Raw genomic sequence first — 19,209 nt, 5'->3', positions numbered from 1 at the left:
AATATAATAAAAATTTTGAAATATTTAACATTTCTTTAGTTTTGAGTTGATTAGGCTCTAAAGAAACCTCAACAAATTTGAGACTCTTTTTAAAGATCTAAACATTAATTTTAAGAATTTGATTCTATAACTTAAAATTATTGAACTTAACCAAGAGAGTTAGTTAGTAATATGTCAATTCTTACTTTATTCTTCATTTAACATATTTCAGTCATCTTATCCATCACTTTAAATTCTTACCATAAGACTTTTCGTTACAAATAAAATCTGAAGCTCATCATTGAAATATTTCAATAGTTGAATTATTTAAAATATATATTGTCGAAAGAAGTTATAACTATAAACCTTGTAACCAGATTAGTTTTATCCATCTCGAATCCTCCAGTTTTACAGAATATTCTAAGATTAAAGCTATGAGCACCAATCAAGTGAATGATCTAATTCAATGGGGCCTAAAGAATGGAGCCCAGATTCCTGATGGCATTGAATTTATCGAAGTGGGAAATAAAGGTGTTTGCTGCATGACAACTGAAGAATTAGACAATGTTAGCATTAAGATCCCTTCTACGATTATAATTTCACATTCTCTATTGTTTGAGGTATTCGATGAACAGTTCATTAGTTCTCAAAACAAGAACACGTTGTTAAAGTTCCTAGTAGGACGTTTAATGTTTGATAGAAACAGTACGAATGACAATGTAAGAAAGTTATCAATGAAATTTAGACCCTATTTAGATTTGCTTCCAAAAGAGATGCACTCTCCATTGATTTGGAATCCAAGTGAACTTCAATTCTTAGTGAACACAAATTTAGGAAATTCTATTAAGAATAAGCTTCAATCAATCTACAAAGAATGGTATCAAATAACCAAATTTAATGAATCATTATTCAATCACAATGAGATTAAAGAAGAGTTTATTATTTATGAAAGCTTTGACGAGCTTTCAGAATTAGAACTTTATGAGAGGCTATTACACAAAGCTAATGAACTTGAATCACCAGTCTGGTATTCTTTTATTGCATTCTTATGGTCACATTTGATTTTTATTTCAAGAGCATTTCCTGAATACGTAGTCAATAAGCAGGCACCTACTGACGGTGTTGTATTGCTTCCAATCATCGACTTACTGAACCATAATTACAGCACAAAAGTGGAGTGGTTGTCAGATAACGATGGATCATTCTGTTATAGAAATCTAAGTGTAACTCCTGCAAACACAGAATTGAACAATAATTATGGTGGGAAAGGGAATGAGGAGCTACTATCTGGTTATGGGTTTGTTATGAAAGATAATCTCTTTGATTCTGTAGCATTAAAGATTAATTTACCAGAAACAATGATCTTACAGATTCTCCAAGATGCACCTGAAATATCTCTACCAACAATAGACGATTATACATGGTTTGCATTTGATGAAAATGCTAAGGCTGATGAAACTGATGCGGAAAAACCTCAGTATAAGGATGGTCTTTTGTATTTTATCAATTGCAACAATGACAAATGTTTAAACGATGTTTTAGATCTATTTTCACATATGGGTAAGGACACATCTGAAACGTGGAAGTCACCAAGAGCTAGATTCCATGGGCTGCAACTGTTGAGAAATGCATTAGAACACAAATTGTCCCAAATTAACCTAACAGTCCAAGCACAAGATTCAGCTGACTTTCCAATCAACCCATATAGATTAGAAGTTTCTCAAATTTACAGAGATGGCCAAATAAAGATATTTAAGCACTGCTTGAGTTTATTGAAGAAAATAGAAAGAGAACAAATTAAAAAATACAAGAACATTCTAGTGACAGTAAATAAAGTATTCAAAAATGATGACAAATTCACAGACGAACTAACAGACTTCTACGATAAAAAAGACCCGGAAGATATAAAATTTGGATCCTCCATGGACATCCTAACTTTATGGATACTAATCAAAGTTCTAAACAACTCATTCCCTTCCAAATATGAAAAAGTACAAGATCAGTATACCCAATATATAAAACGACACGCAACAGATGAATACAAACTATCAAATACTGCTAATGATTTCGAGGACTTAGTCTTATTGGGTTCCAACAAAGTGACACCAAGGGCTACTTTCCTGGCAGTTGAATTCGTTAATGATAACTCTTTCACCAGAGTCTCCTCGCAAGAGACAATCCTAGTACTGACTAACTAGAATAACATTCCATGCATTTGGTGTTCAAATAACGATTATAATATAGTATACATACATATCTTTAAGCATACCTTAACATACTTTGCAAGCGACACAACATTTATGACTGATGAACCAATTAATTTATTCAAGTTTCTTAGTTTTTGCTCATCGCCATCTCATCGCAAGAGACCAAAAAAGAAAAAGAACAAGAAGAAAGCAGAAGAAAAAAAGATTGCAAAGATTCTTGGATGAGAGTATGAATCAGCATTAGTATATATTTAAGATCTTTGATAAATGTGTTAATCTATTAGTGGAGATCTTTCAAGTTGTGTTTCAGGTTGTGTTGTTTATAAGCTTGGAGAGATACTAAGGTTGGTAGATCAGTGAGCTATTAGTTAGGCAAAAAAAGCGATAGGAATAGTTTAAAAGTTTTTGTTTTTTGTTCACGATGGTTGTTACGAATCCTATTACTTCCACTGTTGTGTTGAGTTGTGTTTCATTATATTATTATTTTGGAGGAAAACTTACTGTTAGTGTTTCTCTACTAGTTATTTATGCTCTTGCTTATGATTCTGAACATGAAAATTTCTTAAGTGAAAATTCTCAAGAGGTTAAGTCACTAGAACCTGAAAAGGAGACGAAGAAGAAGAAGAAATGTTGTGGGGGCAAAGATGGTGGATGTTGTTCTACTAAGAACAAAAATGGCGCTAAGAAGAAAGAAGGATGTTGTGGTAGTGGTAAATGTGCTCCAAAGAACAAAAATAAGAGTTCTGGAGCACGTTCTGGCGATTCTGAAGTGACTGAAAAGGAAAATGAGAAAGAAGCAAAAAAATCCGAGTTCCCAATGGCTGTTGATTTTACTCAGTCCTTCAAGATCAAAGGTAAGTCGAACTCTTCTGAATTAAGTGAACTGAAAGTGAATGGGAACAATGCGAGGCCTTTGAAACGTTTTGCAAAGAGAATACAGAATAAAAAAAATGATGACAATGTTGAGGTAGATATAATCAAATCTGCGATGACAATCTCTAAGGATAAGTTATTAAATTCTCAGATTTATATTTTCTACAGTTCTTTACAAGGTGCTGCTGCAAGAAATGCTGAAAAAGCTCATGTGTTATTGTCTGAATCGAAAGAGTTGGAATCTAAACCGATCTTAATGAATTTAGACGAAATTGATGACTTAGATGAATATTTCGTAAATACCCCAGTTGAAAATGCATTATATATATTTGTTTTGCCTTCCTATGATAGCGATTGTCCTTTAGATTACTTCTTACAAACATTATCTGAAAACTTTCACGATTTTAGAATAGATAAGTTCCCATTAAGAAAATTGGTAGGTTACACAGTCTTAGGTTTAGGTGATTCCGAAAGTTGGCCTGAAAAGTTCTGCTACCAAGCAAAAATGACTGACACTTGGATTTCAAAATTAGGTGGCAGAAGAATATTCCCAGTTGGCGAGGTATGTGTAAAAGTCGATGGTGAAGATAAAGTTACTGAATGGATTGACTTATTTTGTGAAATGTTAAAGGATGATGAGCCAATATTATATGAATATGATGAAAATGATGATGATTACGAGGATCCTGAAGAAACAAACGAAAATGATGATGATGAGTTAATTGATCTAGAAGATATCGGTGCAGTGAACAATGATTCTTCTTTAGGAATCAAAAAAATGGTTGCTAAGGATAGTCCAACTTACAAACAGTTAACAAAGCAAGGTTACACAATAGTTGGTTCGCATTCTGGTGTTAAGATATGTAGATGGACTAAGAGTGATTTGAGAGGTACAGGCTCTTGTTACAAACAGTCATTATTCAATATTGTATCAAGTAGATGTATGGAATTAACACCATCATTAGCATGCTCTTCGAAATGTGTTTTTTGCTGGAGACATGGTACCAACCCAGTATCTAAATCATGGAGATGGGAGGTAGATGAACCAGAATATATTTTAGAAAATGCATTACAAGGCCATTACTCAAAAATTAAACAAATGAGAGGTGTTCCCGGTGTCGTAGCAGAAAGATTTGCAAAGGCTTTCAAAGTTGCACACTGTGCATTATCGTTAGTCGGTGAACCAATCATGTACCCATACATTAATCGTTTTGTTGAACTTTTGCATTCCAAAGATATTTCAAGTTTTTTAGTTTGTAATGCTCAACATCCCGATGCTTTAAGAAATCTAGGAAAAGTTACCCAATTATACGTTTCCATTGATGCCCCAACTAAATTTGATTTGAAAAAGGTAGATAGGCCATTATTTAAAGATTTCTGGGAGAGAATGCTCGAATGTTTAGATCTTATCAACTCATTACAGTCACACCAGAGAACTGTTTATAGATTAACTTTGGTGAAAGGTTTCAATATGGGTGACATTTCAGCATATGCTGATCTTGTAGAAAGAGGCAACCCTTGTTTTATTGAAGTCAAGGGCGCAACTTTTGCAGGATCTTCAACTGGTAATGGTAATTCTTTAACAATGCAAAATATCCCCTTTTATGAAGAATGTACCAATTTCGTTAAAGAATTTAGTGCTGAACTACAGAGAAGAGGGCTTGCATATGATGTTGCAGCTGAACACGCACACTCTAATACTATATTGATTGCTAATACAAAATTCAAGATCAATAACGAATGGCACACTCATATTGATTTTGAAAAGTTCTTCACATTATTAAAATCTGGCGAAGAATTTACTCATCTAGACTACATGGCCAAAACCCCAGAATGGGCATTGTTTGGTAATGGTGGGTTTGCTCCAGGTAATACCAGAATCCATAGAAAGGGGAAAAAGAAGAATAAGGATCTAATAAATGAAACCGTTACATTACCACCACTTCCTGCTGCCATCTGAGGTATGGTTTCAAAAACATTTTTCTTTCAGCTGTATATAAATTTATTCAAATAATTTAAACTAGATATTTATTCAAACTAATGTCAATGGCAATGACAATATTGATTTTAGAGTCATATATTTACCTAATGTTCTCTGGAGAGCAATCCCGAAAGAGAGTTAGAATAGTCTTACAACAATTGCAATCCGGACAATAAGTGCAGAGATGATAACCAACCAATATTTGACCTAACTTTTGGTTATATCGCTAATAAATATATCTATGTGACCTTTATTTTAGTTAACGTCATTGAAACTAGAAGCGCACAAGGGACTAGTATTCGGAAATTTTTTACAGATACATAAATTGAATATAATTTTAAATTATAAACATCCTCAATAACAATATATCTGTAAGTGATTACTTTATCAATCTTAAACAGTCAATGGATTTGTGAACTGTGCAGCTCATACTAGGAAATTGTTGGAGTTTTTATCGTATCCTGCTAAGATAATTGAAAGGCAAAGATTAATTAAAACTAAACAACATCTTTCACTTTATAATAAAGAAAGTATGTTAACTGAGAAATTGGATATTGGATTTTTGCACCCTGATTTGGGCATTGGGGGTGCTGAGAGATTAATAGTGGATGCTGCTGTCGGTCTACAAGAACAGGGCCATAATGTCACTATTTATACAAGCCATTGTGACAAGACACATTGTTTTGAAGAAGTGAAAAGTGGTCTTTTGAAAGTTGAAGTTTATGGTGATAGTCTTCCTACAACAGTTTATGGTAAATTTTACATTATTTTCTCTAATCTAAGGCAAATGGTATTGGTAGCTAATCTAGTGCTGTCAGGAAAAGTGAATAAGCATGATTTATTTATTGTTGATCAATTATCTACATGTATTCCATTTTTACATTTGTTTGGTCATGCTAAAATATTGTTCTATTGCCATTTCCCTGACCAACTACTTGCAATTAGATCCAGTTTGATTAAAAAATTATATAGAATTCCGTTTGATTACCTTGAACAATTCACTATGGGAGTATCTGATGCAATTATTGTAAATTCAAAATTTACTAAGAGCGTATACGCTGAGGTATTTCCAACTATCGGCAAGGAACCTCATGTTATATATCCATGTGTTAATACAGAAAACACACAAAGTATAGAGAAAATTGACAGAGAATTATTGAGTAAAATGAAAGATTCGGAAGATAAATTTTATCTAAGTATTAATAGGTTTGAACTTAAAAAAAATATTTTGCTGGCCTTACAATCATTCAATAAATCAAATGCAATGAAAGATGACCACTCAAAATTAGTTATTTGCGGTGGTTATGATCACAGAGTTCCTGATAACATCGAATGTTTGAAGGAACTACAAAAAGCAGCCACAGCATTAGAGATAAAATACAGCACAATTTTTTATCCTCAATATTTTAGCGGGGAAATTAAACTCGATGCTGATATTAAAGCTTCTAAAGTTATATTTCTGACGTCTATATCAGGATCATTGAAAGAATTATTATTATCTGAGACTGAACTTCTTTTATATACACCATCCAATGAACATTTTGGTATTGTTCCATTGGAAGCTATGAATCATGGGAAACCAGTACTAGCAGCAAACTCGGGAGGTCCATTAGAAACTGTCAATTCACTTGTTTTAGGAGAAAATGATGATACTGCAACAGGTTGGCTGCGTGAAACCAAGGTAGAAGAATGGGCAAACGCAATTAACGAATGTATGATGATAGCTAATGGATCCTCAGAGATTTATTCGAAGATAAATTTCACTAAAGCTGGTCCTCTTAGAATTAAACAAATATTTTCTAGAACCGCTATGACTAAAAGTTTTGAAGATAACATTGATAGAATCTACTGGGTGGAAAAATACACATATATTTGGGAAAAGTTTGTCATTATATTGGGTAACGTGTTCTTAAGATTCATTATTTCGAATATATTTCCTAACTCTGGTATAGGTCATTTTATTGTAGCTATCTGGGTTAGCTATTATTTCAAAAGCGTATTATGGGCAATAATTTGGATGGCTGCTGGCCTGGACATACAGTTTGGAGACTATTTCTATTAATTAAGACTTAATATATATTAGTTTTAAAAATTTATAATTAAGTAATATATAAGTCCCAATCTCAAGTAATTTCTGTGATATGGATACAACTCTATTTATAAATTTGTGCACAATTTTTAGTGACATAATGCTGCTAATATATTTTCTTACTTCAACTTCAACTCATTACTTCCTGAGCTCTCTAGACTCAGATTAAGCCTTCCATAAAAAAATAAACTGACTCAGTATCCCTCCCCTGTTCATCTGTAACATTATTAATATTAATATTGGTAGGTTAATGATATTGAAAGAATTTATATGTATATTACTATCACTGCTGTTACCTTGGAATTTGTTGTCAGGCCAGGTTTTTCTCCCATAGGTACGTATACAAGGCATCGTTATGAGTAAAATGTGAGTTACATTTTAGTTGTACTATTGTGCGTTAAGGTTATTTTGTAATTGTTGTTGCATTGCTTGCCTTTGCTGTTGCTGCTGTTGCTGCTGTTGTCTCTGTTGCTGCTGTTGCTGCTGTTGCTGCTGCATCAATAGCATTTGCTGTTGAGATCTTTGACGTTGTTGTTGAACTAAATTTTGTTGTTGCTGTAATGCAGTATTAGGTTGTGGGGTTTTAATTCTAAATTTGTATTCAAATGGCTTCTCTATATCGACACAACCAACCCTTGATTGAATAGGACCATATCCTGGAGATGTATAACCTGTTTTAATCGAGAAAGAAGATGCAAACATTTCTCTCATTCTAAAATACTTTGTCCTTCTTCTTACTGATGTAAGTACTGTTGATTCCAGTGGTAGTGGGTACGATCTGGAGATACCATTCAGCACTTGTGTAGTCTCTTCTTCAGGGGTTAAAATAACCATATCAGCTGCAAGAGCATCTGCAGATTGTGAATTATTGTCTTCCTTTTTCTTGGATGGCTTTCCTCTTGCTTTCTTCTGTTTTGCTTTCCTTTCTTTTGGTTGTTTTGGTTCCTTTGGTTTTTGTGTAGTTTGTCTAGCTCTTTTTTCAGCAGCAGCACCGATTTTAGTTTGATGAATTTTGTGATATTCAGCTAATAATAGATCATAATCTTGCGTTCTACCTTCTACTGCTCTCTTTGCACCCATTGAATGTGATTTACAAGTCAATGAACGTGCACAATATCCGCCTTCGGGAAGTCCAACACCACATTGTTTATCGAAGTTGATTAAATGTTTATCTGTTGGGTTCCTTTGCTTAACCTTCCGAGGTTTCCTAGAACCACTTACTCTCTGTTTTTTAGATGAAGTCATCGGAGTTCCTGGTGTAGATTCATCCAGATCATTTGCAGTTCTCTTTCTGTCATTATCATCATCATCATTATCATCGTAATCATCATCATTCATATCTTCTTCCTCTATTTTGTTATTTCTAGAATTATCGTCTTCTTCCACTGCTATAGGTTTGACTTCTTCCGCCTTATCATAACTTGGTTGTAATTTGCTACAATAAGTCTTTAAATGATCCATGATGACCTCAATACTAATTGGTTTCCCACAGGCATTACAAAGCCTATAATTTGTGTAATTGTTTGTAGCCAGACCATTGTCAATGAAATGTGTATTTGAATTGAAAAACTTCTCTTTTTTCTTCAAATCTACATGGTCGTACTGAAGGGGAGCATTCTTAACTTTACCTAATAATTGTTTCCAACCTGGATTACTTGCATTTTTCTCTGAATCATTCTCATTACTTTGTGTATTACTTATTATATTCGGATATTTTTCCACCACACTATCTTTGAAGCCTTTAATAATAGCATCAGCATTCGACATCATACGTTATTTTTGATTTTATATTATCTTATGTGGAGATCAAGCAACTCAATAGTAGTAGTCAAAAAAATCAAATCAAAATAAAGACACTAAAAAAAATCGTAACAATAAGCTAAACAACCAATTTCAAAACGACAAGCACTCTCATGGACTTGTGACCTATCGATATCTTGCTAGCGGCTATACGATCTTCTTCAATCACTTATAAACTATTCATGTCTATTTAAATAGCACTATTGTAGCATTACGGTTATCATGTTTCTTAGAAATTGGAATTTAAAGATCTTTCAATTCATAAAGAGCAGTCACGTGACTAATAAAGAGCAATAGAAGGTTTAGCAGTGTTTTAAGACTCATTGACGACTCTAAAGAGCCAAATATGGTTGTTATAGGGTCTAATTGACACGTAACGTTGATCTTATTATCAAATAGTAGTTTAGAGGCCATGTTTATGTAATTTATATAATCTCAATATCAGCATGGGAGACTGAGAATCATTGTAAAAAGTGGGCGACTAGTATCATGGAAGAGGTAATTCGTTTGGGTACAATTGAAATAAAAACTATATAAGAACGATAGGTTGGTATTTGTGTGTGTATGTATGTGTGCTTGTGCGTGATGGATAATCAATCAGACAAATCCGATTAGGCGCATGAATAGCAGGAGCAGTTGAACAAAAGAGACATCGAAGAATTTGATGTGTGCCCATTTGGATAGCGCTATTGAAAGTAGACAACTATATATTAATTTCAATGAGTAAAATCTGAAACCTTCTTCACTGAGTAAGGATGGTTTCGAGAAGACCTTCTTTGGTCTGATGACCTTGTGGTATTTCTCGACAAGTTTCCTAGCTTCCAATGGATCATCAGTGACAATACCATGAACACTTGGAATCTGTAAAATTAATTTAATATCAATTTCTTTATTGATGGTCCAGACATACACTTTGATGTCTTGTTTTTTCATTAGTGGCACCATATCTTTCAAATATTTATCAGTCCACGTGGAACTGAAATGTGTGCTGATACCATATAGTTTATACGATGGAGAGTTCAAATCTAATGAATATTGAATGAATTCTCTGCCGGTATCCAAATCCAAAACGATGCATATAAACTTGAAATTCTCTAGAACACCAGTCTCAACACCGTAATGGTACCAATCAATCTTCCAGATACCCCACATAATACGTTGCTGCCAGAATTTAATATCATCTTTAACTTTTCTCATAGCTGAAAAAGCTTTCACTAAAATCACTTTCTTATTAGTGAATTTAATGTCTAGCATTATTTTTGCATGTGGATGGGCAACACACCATTCTAGCATTTCCACTAGCGTCAGCATCTTCAATTTCTTATTGGTTTTGCATCTCAACTCTTTGATATCCTTGTATAAAGTTTCAGCAATAACCAAGTTTTTGTCCCACATACGACCAGTGTCAGCATCATGATTAACAACGACAACACCATCACTGGTCATCTGCAAATCAGTCTCAATGTAATCAGCATTGACATTATAAGCATTTTCGTAAGCTGGCAATGTGTTCTCAGGGTACTTACCTTTATAAGCTCTATGGCCAACAATTTCTAACATTTTTCACCTAACAAAATAAATAGTAATGAACGAGTAATTTCTCTAATGAAATGCAACCAAAACAAACAGAAACAAAGAACTTAACTTGTCCCTACTTAAACAACACCTCTGATGCCTTGTTCCTTAAACTTTGAATACCGTAAACATCAAATCAAAACCATTTTATATTCAATCTTATATATATACTATTTATTTGACATATCATTACAGGATTGAAATTTAAAAACAGTTCTAAGTCTTAAAAAGGGACAGCGTTTATCGTGTAAGGACATAAAATAAGAGAGATATTTAAAGTTTAATGGTAAAAGATACTTCTATAATATATAAAGTGAGCTATTTCTTTATGTAACGTTCTGCCACATATTTAAGTAATCTGAATGCAACGGTTGAATCAGACGGAATTACCATTTCATCTTTAAATTTGACGAAAAAACCGTCAGCATCATATTTTGCTATGGCATCTACTAATTCAGCAGTGTCGAACCATTGTGCATCTAATAATTCTTTATCATGATCTATATTGATCATTTCGTTTTTATTGTTAAAGTTCACCATACCAACACAGCCGATCATTAAATTGACTGGGTATGGCCATGGTTGTGTGAAGACCATCTTCACATTGGAAGCATCACAGTTAATACCAGTTTCTTCCCATATCTCTCTGGCAGATGCAGTCTCGATAGTCTCTGACGGTTCTATAAAACCGGCTACTGTGGTGTACATAGCCATTTCTTTTCCATTCTTGTCTCTTAATGCCCTTTTATTCCTGGTCAGGCAAATTTTACTAAAATCGGAGTTCGTAATGGCAATAATAATAGATGTATCGGTACGTGGGAACGAAACATTTGATACTCTGGCATCTCTAACAATACACTTTTGATCTTTATGCTCATTACCGCACAATAATTTGTTCCCTGCCTGAACTGGGTAAATAATCGAACCACAACCAGGACAGAAATTATATTTGCTTAACCAGTCTACGTACATCTTTGCATGCGAGTAAAGTGAAGCTTCTCTATTGGTGATATTGATAATATCCATGATTGACATCGACTTGTACGACTCCCTAAGTGATTTGATCTGCTCCGGTTTAATGATGGTCTGGTCAGTGCAACGAAAGTCGACACCAAAATATGGAATCCCTTTATATATCTCTTTGTAAACGATGCCAGCCTTCTTTTCATCTAAACCTAGAAATATAACATTTATACCAGAGTTCAAATGTCTACCTTCAACAGTGTTATAAAGTGGCTCAAAGGTCTTCAAAGCATTAGAGATCTCTTCGTTACCATCGGTGGATGTTAAATATAATTTATTTTGCACGGTATCCAGCAACGCTTCACCGTCAATGAAGGGGATAAACACGGATTTTGGACACTCATAAGCTGCCTTAATGAATTCTGAATCACCTCTCAAAAAGGACACTCTGTTTAGGACATCTTGCCCAAAGAACATATTGTCACTTGACATTAACGAATGGTTTATTGATATATTTCGAATAATAGAACTCGCAGGCCTCCAGAATACTTGCATGCAAAATAAATTGGAAAAGAAAACTTTCTAAGTAATCAATCCATTGATAGCAACTACTAAATATTATGTAATTGAACCCACTGAACCTCTTATAATTGATGGTAATCGATGTACAATGGCCTCGATGGCGTATCCAGTTAATTGCTAGTCCATCACTTACTAATAGTAATAAAACGTACACTGTGATGAAAAGTTTTGTGTTTTAAAGTGACAGTAAATGGGATTATGTATGAAGTTACAAGAATAAGAGTGTGTCATTTGGGATAATACAGTACTGTAGTTATTTTGGTACTCTCACAATCTGATATATTATAATATAAATTATCTTCTTATTGCTTTTTAGTACAAGATATTTGTATATTGATTCTAAACGCCAGCAGTGAGAACAAGCATTTAACAGCTCCGGTTTGAATTGAACAACAATTAAAGTCATTGGGGCATCGACAGTTCAAGAAATGGATTTAAATATTAATCAGATATATAAGATTGGAAGAAAGATTGGGAGTGGGTCCTTTGGGGACATCTATTATGGGACAAACACCATTACGGGGGAAGAGGTTGCAATTAAACTGGAGTCCTCGAAGAGTAAGAATCCTCAATTAGAATATGAATCTAAAGTGTATAAGTATTTACAAGGCGGTGTAGGTGTGTCCTTCATGAGATGGTATGGTACTGAAGGGGACTTTAATGCGATGGTAATTGACTTATTGGGACCTTCTTTAGAAGATTTGTTTAATTACTGTAAGCGACAATTCTCATTCAAGACCGTTATTATGTTGGCATTACAGATGATTTGTAGAATCCAATATTTACATGGTCGTTGTTTCATTCATAGAGATATTAAACCTGATAATTTCCTAATGGGTACACAACGTAAAGGGAGCATTGTACATATTATTGATTTGGGTCTGTCGAAGAAGTATAGAGATTTTACCTCTCATAAGCATATTCCATACCGTGAACAAAAATCTTTAGTGGGAACAGCAAGATATGCTAGTGTAAACACACATATTGGAATCGAACAAAGTCGAAGAGACGATCTGGAGTCCTTAGGTTACGTATTTATATATTTTTGTAAGGGTTCGTTACCATGGCAAGGGTTGAAAGCAACTACCAAGAAAGAGAAATATGGAAATATTCTGGAAAAGAAATTGAGTGTCTCTGTGGAAACTTTATGCCAAGGTCTTCCACAAGAATTTGTTGAGTATTTATTGTACTGTAAAAATTTGAAGTTCGATCAAAAACCAGATTATCTTTACTTAGCAAAGTTGTTCAAGGGACTAGCAAAAAAGTTTCAGTATCATAACGATCACTTGTATGATTGGTTTGCCATAAGACAAACAAATAACCTGTTTGTAAAATACTTCAATAGCATCAAGTATAAGGACCAGCAAAGAAATCCAAATGCAGGCAACAGAAAATCAGATAACTCTATTGACATTTCTGATATTAAAGTTACCGCTAAGGATATTAAGAAGCTGGATAATTATATAGTGTTACGATTATTGACAATGAGAAACTTTTACAAAAGCATTCATTACTATTCACCTTTAAAAAGTTCAGCATTAACTGACTATAATGTTGACACTGTTTTCATGAATATTTGTAATAGGGACTATGAAATTTCCAACCAAACATGTTTTCTTAAACCTGAAGATATCATTAAAATCAATCACCTATACGTCAATGATAATAAATTAGTCCCACTCGAGTTTGCTAAGATCATTGATTATTACAAGTATAACAATCTTGAAATAATTGATGATGAAAATGGCCATATGGTTTCTGATAACAATGAAATAACCACTACCAGCCAAGGTAAGTACAGTGTTATCAAAAATTGAAACCCATTCCAACGTATGTGTCTATGTACCTTTCTATTAACTTTAAACGATTTAAAAACATACACTAAATAATATAACATTTATTGTTATTAAGTAATATATACATACATACACACATATAAATGAATGTTATTTGAATAAGAATGAGACTTCAAACAAACGTTGGGATATTACCTCCGATTCGAAGGAACATGAGTATATACAAGGACGGTCAAAAAGAATATGATATTTTAATCATCTCACTTATTGAGTAGCATGAATTGTTGAAGTGACAATGAAGAGATAAGCACGTTGGTCAAAGAAAGAGCCGAAAGAAAACATCAACGAACCTTCTATTCCAATGAGATCTTGGCACCAAGACCTTCTAAAGTAGCCTTTATTTTATCAGCATCTTCCTTTGCAACGTTGTCCTTCAAAACCTTTGGAGCAGCCTCGACAAATTTCTTAGCTTCAACTAGGGAAAGACCCAGTAAGTTCTTGATTTCCTTGATAATCTTTGGTTTTGATTTGGCGTCGAAGGCCTCCAATTTAACTGTGAAGATAGTCTTTTCTTGTGGTTTCTCCTCCTCTTCAGCTTTGGCAGCTGTAGGATCAGCAGAACCAGCGCTTACAGCAGCGCCAGCCACTGGCATAGCAATGTCTGGGATGTTCAATTGTGTCTTCAATTCGGTGATTAAGCTAGAGGTCTCCAGCAAAGTCAATTTTGAGATCTCAGAGACAATAGAAGCGATCTTAGGGTCAACTGGTTCGGCAGGAGCAGCACTTGTGACAGTCGAGTTAAAACGTGTCAACAGTGGAGCAACAGTGACCCTGTTGACGGTGGCCCTGGAAAGGGTATTGGTAAGAGATCTTCTAGTGATTAAACGTAGTGACATGGCGTGGCTTGTTCGTTCTGGGTGTATATATATGTATGTTTGCAGGTCCCTATTCCAATGAACATTTGATGCTTACGCGTCCCAACAGCCTCTCCAGATATACTATTACGGGCAGCAATTTTGCAGGTGCACCTGCAAACACACAGTCTTCCAAAGTGCAGTTCCAGACGGGTTCATGTTGTTATGGTTGGTGCCTCTACCATTGCGAAAGCTCGACCGTTTCCGTTGTGCGGTGGAAAATTGCTTGCGCAGGGTAATTTGCAATTGGGTGAGGCCGGGTATCCCATGGGCCAACAGGGACGGCCATGGAATAAGATGAGTCTGTCAAGCAAAGGTCCGGGTGTCAGCAATGTGAAGGTTCATTTGGAGCATATTATATATGAATATCAGGCATTGTGTCCATTCATGGCCTTGTCCCGTGACTGGCTGAACTCAATTGGGTGATCTGTTCTTAGTCTGCCGTTCAGGATGTCAATAGAGCTTCTAGCAGAGTTCAGGTTACGTTGGATCCTCTTCGCAGTCTCTTTACCTGTTTCAAATCTCTGTTTCAATCTGATTAGTGTTTGTGACGCAGAGTCTACTAGTTGCTTCAGCTCGAGGGTCTTGGCGTTGACAGTTGCCGACGTTTTTGTCTGCAGGGATAGACTCTCTGAGAAGTCAGCAGCGTCTAAAGACTGCTTCAGCAAGCCAAATATGCATTTGGAGACGTCCATCAAAAGAGGTTCGCTTGTTGATACAGCATCAGAAGACTCAAACACGTTGATGTTCGAATTGTTGATGATCTTGTCCAATGTCTCATCGTTCAACAGATCGTCTCTTTCAGACTCTGAATTGTCACCATTCTTGCCACCACTACCTTCGCTGGCATCACTCACATCTTCACTAGTGCTTTCTTCACTAAGATTTGCAATTATATCATCGGATACCGGAATGGCATAGCTCATCGAATTGATGCTCGGAGATGCTACTGATCCCTCCACATGTCCTGAATTCCCTGAAACAATGCTGCCGTTGCTACTCATACTATGCTTTACTCTTGAGCTATGAGTTAACTGTCTTGTTCACTTATCACAATAACAATAAATACCAACTCATCATCTTATGTTACATTCATCTTTATTTCCCCCAATGTTTTTTAACCGCTCAAAGGCCTTCTATCGAATTGTAACAAAATGTTCATTTTGGAAAAGTAACTGAACAGTGAACGGTACAACTTCAATAAATAATTGAGCATGGTTACAGTTATTTAAATGATCAATTGTGTGGCTTATGTTGTACATTGTCGAGTTTGTTAAATAAGATACTCGAGTTTTTTTTTGGTACAAGGACACAGAGTAACCGTGTGAATATTAGCTGGGGGCTTTTTGGTAACTCTGCTTTGGGCTCAAAATAGGTTAGGGTATACGGTTTTCAAATGTCACAATACATGCAAGCTAGTGAAGACGTTATGCAGAGGTTAAGACCCTTTGGTATATTTTTTGAGAAATCGTTGAAAGGTTTGATCAGAGGAATTAGAGCAAATAATGACACTCCAGATAAATTAGATGAGTTCTTGGAGTTAGTATTGAAAGAATGTCGAGAAGAAGTTGCTTCTTTGGATATGAATACAAAGACTAATGCAGTATTGAAAATGACATATTTAGAGATGTATGGATACGATATGTCATGGGCGAATTTCCATATTTTAGAGGTAATGAGTAGCAACAAAATCCAACAGAAACGTGTCGGTTATCTTGCTGCTTCTCAATCATTCTATAAGGACACTGATATATTAATGCTAGCAACAAATCTGATGCGGAAGGATTTGCAATACATGGGCTCCAACGATGTGGTTAAAGTCGGGATTGCATTGAGTGGGCTATCCACTGTAATAACTCCTTCGTTGGCTGAGAACGTTTGCAACGACTTGATACTGATGTTAAATAGTTCAAAACCTTACATCAGGAAGAAATCATTAAGTGCATTATACAAAGTATTTTTGGAGTATCCAGAGGCTCTAAGAGACAATTTTGACAAATTCACTGCAACTTTGGACAATGATGATATCTCAGTAGTGTCTGCATCTGTAAGTGTCATTTGCGAATTGGCAAAAAAAAACCCGGCACCTTTTATATCGTTGTCACCATTATTGTATGAAATATTGATAAATATCGAGAATAATTGGATAATTATTAGATTATTAAAACTATTCACAAATTTATCGCAGTATGAAGAAAAACTGAGACCAAAATTGCTTCCTAAAGTATTAGAATTGATGGGTATTACCACAGCAACCTCGGTAATGTATGAATCCATTAATTGTATTGTTAAAGGTGATATGTTAGAAGTTGATGATTACGATACTGCTTTGGAATGTTTAGAAAAATTAGAGCAATTCTGTAATTCTCAAGATCCAAATTTAAGATACATAAGTTGTGGACTATTCTATAAGATCGGTAAAATTAATGCTGATTTCATCTCCCAATTTTCGAAACTTATAATTAAGCTAATTTCAGATGTGGATGTATCGATTAGATCAAAAGCTTTGGAGTTATTGGAAGGAATCATTAATGAAGATAATATCAAAAAAATTGTAAAAGAACTATTGCAGCAACTCTTACGTCCTACTGAGATGCAAGTAGACAACATGATCACACTTTCAAAAACGGTATCGATTATTGTTCCGGAATCTTACAAAATCAAAGTAATCAATGTAATTATAGAATTATGTTCCATGAATAATTTCGAAAATATTCCTGATTTTGAGTGGTACAGCGCTGTACTATTGGATTTGGCGATTTTGTCTCAAGACTTATCTGATAAATCATTAGGTAAGAATATCGGTGTTCAATTGAAAGAAATGATGTTACGTGTTCCTGAGATGAGATCGAATATAATTTCGACAGTAATTAGCATTGTTTCTGATGAAAATATGGATTCTCAATTACCAACAATTTTAAATGATTCATTCTGGATTTTAGGTGAGTACTCATCTTTGATACAAAACGGAAATGATTTAATAGGCTTATTACTTTCAAGAGCAGATAAATATCCTTTTAAGACTGTTCCTATATTGATTATAGCTGTGGTTAAAATTTTTAGTAATTGGTGTAATAACAATTCATCAGATTTGGACAGTGTTAAGCAATTACTAGAAGAAATCATTTTATTTCTGGAAAAATTTTCTAATTCCTCATATTTCGAAACTCAAGAAAGAGCAATCGAAATTTTAGAGTTTTTAAGACTATGTCATGATAGTTTTGATGATGAATCAACTGAAGTTCCAGTTTTACTATCAGAAGTCCTACCAAGCTTATTTTTTTCATACGAATTGACACCAATACGACCAGGTACACAGAAGAAGTTTCAATCCACCATCTCTGTTGATCTAGAAACGCCTTTCCTTACCGAGAAAGAGTTACAGGATTTATTAAATGAAGAGGAAAACAATTATGAATACGACGGCCAGTTGGAAATATCGGATGATTCGGATGATTCGGATGTATCAATAGCGTATAATACTATTTACAAAGATGATATTAGTATAGCTGAAGAATATGAAAGCAATAATAATAAAAACAATGCTAGTCACCAGTTTGACGACAGCAGATCATCAAATCCATTTTATCTAGGTGAAGAGGAGGTGACTTCGAAAACAAAGAAGGATAACCACCTCTTAGATGTAGATAATTCTGATGATAATCAAATAACTTCTAGATATGATATTAAAACAATCAATCTTTTAGACGATAAAATTGATGATGGCAAGAAGAAATCAAAGAAGAAAAAGCATAAGATCCAGATTCTTGCCGATGCTGATCTCTTTAAGGATTCGGAGTTAACTGAATCAACCAAATCAGCTGATTTTAGCAACAACTCTAGGTCTAAGATCAAATCTAAACTTGCAAGTTTCGACTTTTCAAAGGACCCACAAGCCAATCAAGACGATGATTCTGTATTGGAAGAATTAAGAGGAAAGTTTGCCTCTCAGAATATATCTACAGAGATTAAGACGATACAAACTCAAGGGGGAGATGATGATGGTGAAGAAGTTATCATAATCAAGAAACATAAAAAGAAGTCAAAGAAGAGAAATAAAAAGACCAAACCAATCATTGAAGACATAGGATCCGATATGTAAACCATTGTTTTATTAATTGACACTATATAAACAGATTGCAATAGATGATATGCACTTATAAGTATATGCTTTATTGTATAGCCTTCTAAGCACCTGTTTTACTACTTCTTTTGGTTCATGACAAGCACATCAAGATATTGAAGAGGCCTTATCACAAGCAAATGCTTAACACGAAACTGAATAATATTACGCGCTTATAAAATAAGAAGAAGCAGTTTCCCACAATAATTACATATTATAAATATTTATATATTTATATATATAGGAGTATGTTTAAGAATAACAAGTACCCATAAGAATCATACATTTGGCATTAATATCCTGTTGCATTTTGACAGCGTTTTGAAC

At 34.4% G+C, this 19,209-nt stretch overlaps 10 protein-coding genes across 10 annotated transcripts; 5 read left to right on the top strand and 5 right to left on the bottom strand.

Annotated features, from left to right (window-relative positions):
- Positions 1-413: 413 nt before the first annotated feature.
- Positions 414-2,177, top strand: RKM1 (protein-lysine N-methyltransferase; the record flags this gene model as incomplete). The annotated part of the gene is made up of 1 exon (XM_003687449.1): positions 414-2,177. One exon carries the CDS (start codon positions 414-416, stop codon positions 2,175-2,177), a length of 1,764 nt encoding a protein of 587 aa, XP_003687497.1.
- A 430-nt stretch (positions 2,178-2,607) lies between these two features.
- On the top strand, positions 2,608-5,019 carry TYW1 (putative tRNA 4-demethylwyosine synthase; the record flags this gene model as incomplete). The annotated part of the gene is made up of 1 exon (XM_003687448.1): positions 2,608-5,019. One exon carries the CDS (start codon positions 2,608-2,610, stop codon positions 5,017-5,019), a length of 2,412 nt encoding a protein of 803 aa, XP_003687496.1.
- Positions 5,020-5,572: 553 nt separating this feature from the next.
- On the top strand, positions 5,573-7,102 carry ALG2 (GDP-Man:Man(1)GlcNAc(2)-PP-dolichol alpha-1,3-mannosyltransferase; the record flags this gene model as incomplete). The annotated part of the gene is made up of 1 exon (XM_003687447.1): positions 5,573-7,102. The coding sequence occupies one exon, from the start codon at positions 5,573-5,575 to the stop codon at positions 7,100-7,102; it is 1,530 nt and encodes a 509-aa protein (XP_003687495.1).
- Positions 7,103-7,516: 414 nt separating this feature from the next.
- On the bottom strand, positions 7,517-8,899 carry SGF73 (deubiquitination module subunit SGF73; the record flags this gene model as incomplete). Its single annotated transcript, XM_003687446.1, has 1 exon — positions 7,517-8,899. The coding sequence occupies one exon, from the start codon at positions 8,897-8,899 to the stop codon at positions 7,517-7,519; it is 1,383 nt and encodes a 460-aa protein (XP_003687494.1).
- Positions 8,900-9,526: 627 nt separating this feature from the next.
- On the bottom strand, positions 9,527-10,489 carry PGC1 (phosphatidylglycerol phospholipase; the record flags this gene model as incomplete). Its single annotated transcript, XM_003687445.1, has 1 exon — positions 9,527-10,489. One exon carries the CDS (start codon positions 10,487-10,489, stop codon positions 9,527-9,529), a length of 963 nt encoding a protein of 320 aa, XP_003687493.1.
- Positions 10,490-10,822: 333 nt separating this feature from the next.
- Positions 10,823-12,022, bottom strand: NPY1 (NAD(+) diphosphatase; the record flags this gene model as incomplete). The annotated part of the gene is made up of 1 exon (XM_003687444.1): positions 10,823-12,022. The coding sequence occupies one exon, from the start codon at positions 12,020-12,022 to the stop codon at positions 10,823-10,825; it is 1,200 nt and encodes a 399-aa protein (XP_003687492.1).
- A 455-nt stretch (positions 12,023-12,477) lies between these two features.
- TPHA0J02370 (uncharacterized protein) lies at positions 12,478-13,866 on the top strand (the record flags this gene model as incomplete). Its single annotated transcript, XM_003687443.1, has 1 exon — positions 12,478-13,866. The coding sequence occupies one exon, from the start codon at positions 12,478-12,480 to the stop codon at positions 13,864-13,866; it is 1,389 nt and encodes a 462-aa protein (XP_003687491.1).
- A 332-nt stretch (positions 13,867-14,198) lies between these two features.
- On the bottom strand, positions 14,199-14,741 carry MNP1 (mitochondrial 54S ribosomal protein bL12m; the record flags this gene model as incomplete). The annotated part of the gene is made up of 1 exon (XM_003687442.1): positions 14,199-14,741. One exon carries the CDS (start codon positions 14,739-14,741, stop codon positions 14,199-14,201), a length of 543 nt encoding a protein of 180 aa, XP_003687490.1.
- Positions 14,742-15,127: 386 nt separating this feature from the next.
- Positions 15,128-15,763, bottom strand: KXD1 (Kxd1p; the record flags this gene model as incomplete). The annotated part of the gene is made up of 1 exon (XM_003687441.1): positions 15,128-15,763. The coding sequence occupies one exon, from the start codon at positions 15,761-15,763 to the stop codon at positions 15,128-15,130; it is 636 nt and encodes a 211-aa protein (XP_003687489.1).
- A 392-nt stretch (positions 15,764-16,155) lies between these two features.
- APL5 (Apl5p) lies at positions 16,156-18,861 on the top strand (the record flags this gene model as incomplete). Its single annotated transcript, XM_003687440.1, has 1 exon — positions 16,156-18,861. The coding sequence occupies one exon, from the start codon at positions 16,156-16,158 to the stop codon at positions 18,859-18,861; it is 2,706 nt and encodes a 901-aa protein (XP_003687488.1).
- Between the last annotated feature and the right edge of the window lie 348 nt (positions 18,862-19,209).

Source organism: Tetrapisispora phaffii, chromosome 10 (assembly GCF_000236905.1).
Source record: "Tetrapisispora phaffii CBS 4417 chromosome 10, complete genome".
Lineage (NCBI taxonomy): Eukaryota > Fungi > Ascomycota > Saccharomycetes > Saccharomycetales > Saccharomycetaceae > Tetrapisispora > Tetrapisispora phaffii.
Note: the sequence above shows the minus strand (reverse complement) of the source record. Positions and strands in the feature narration are given on the sequence as shown.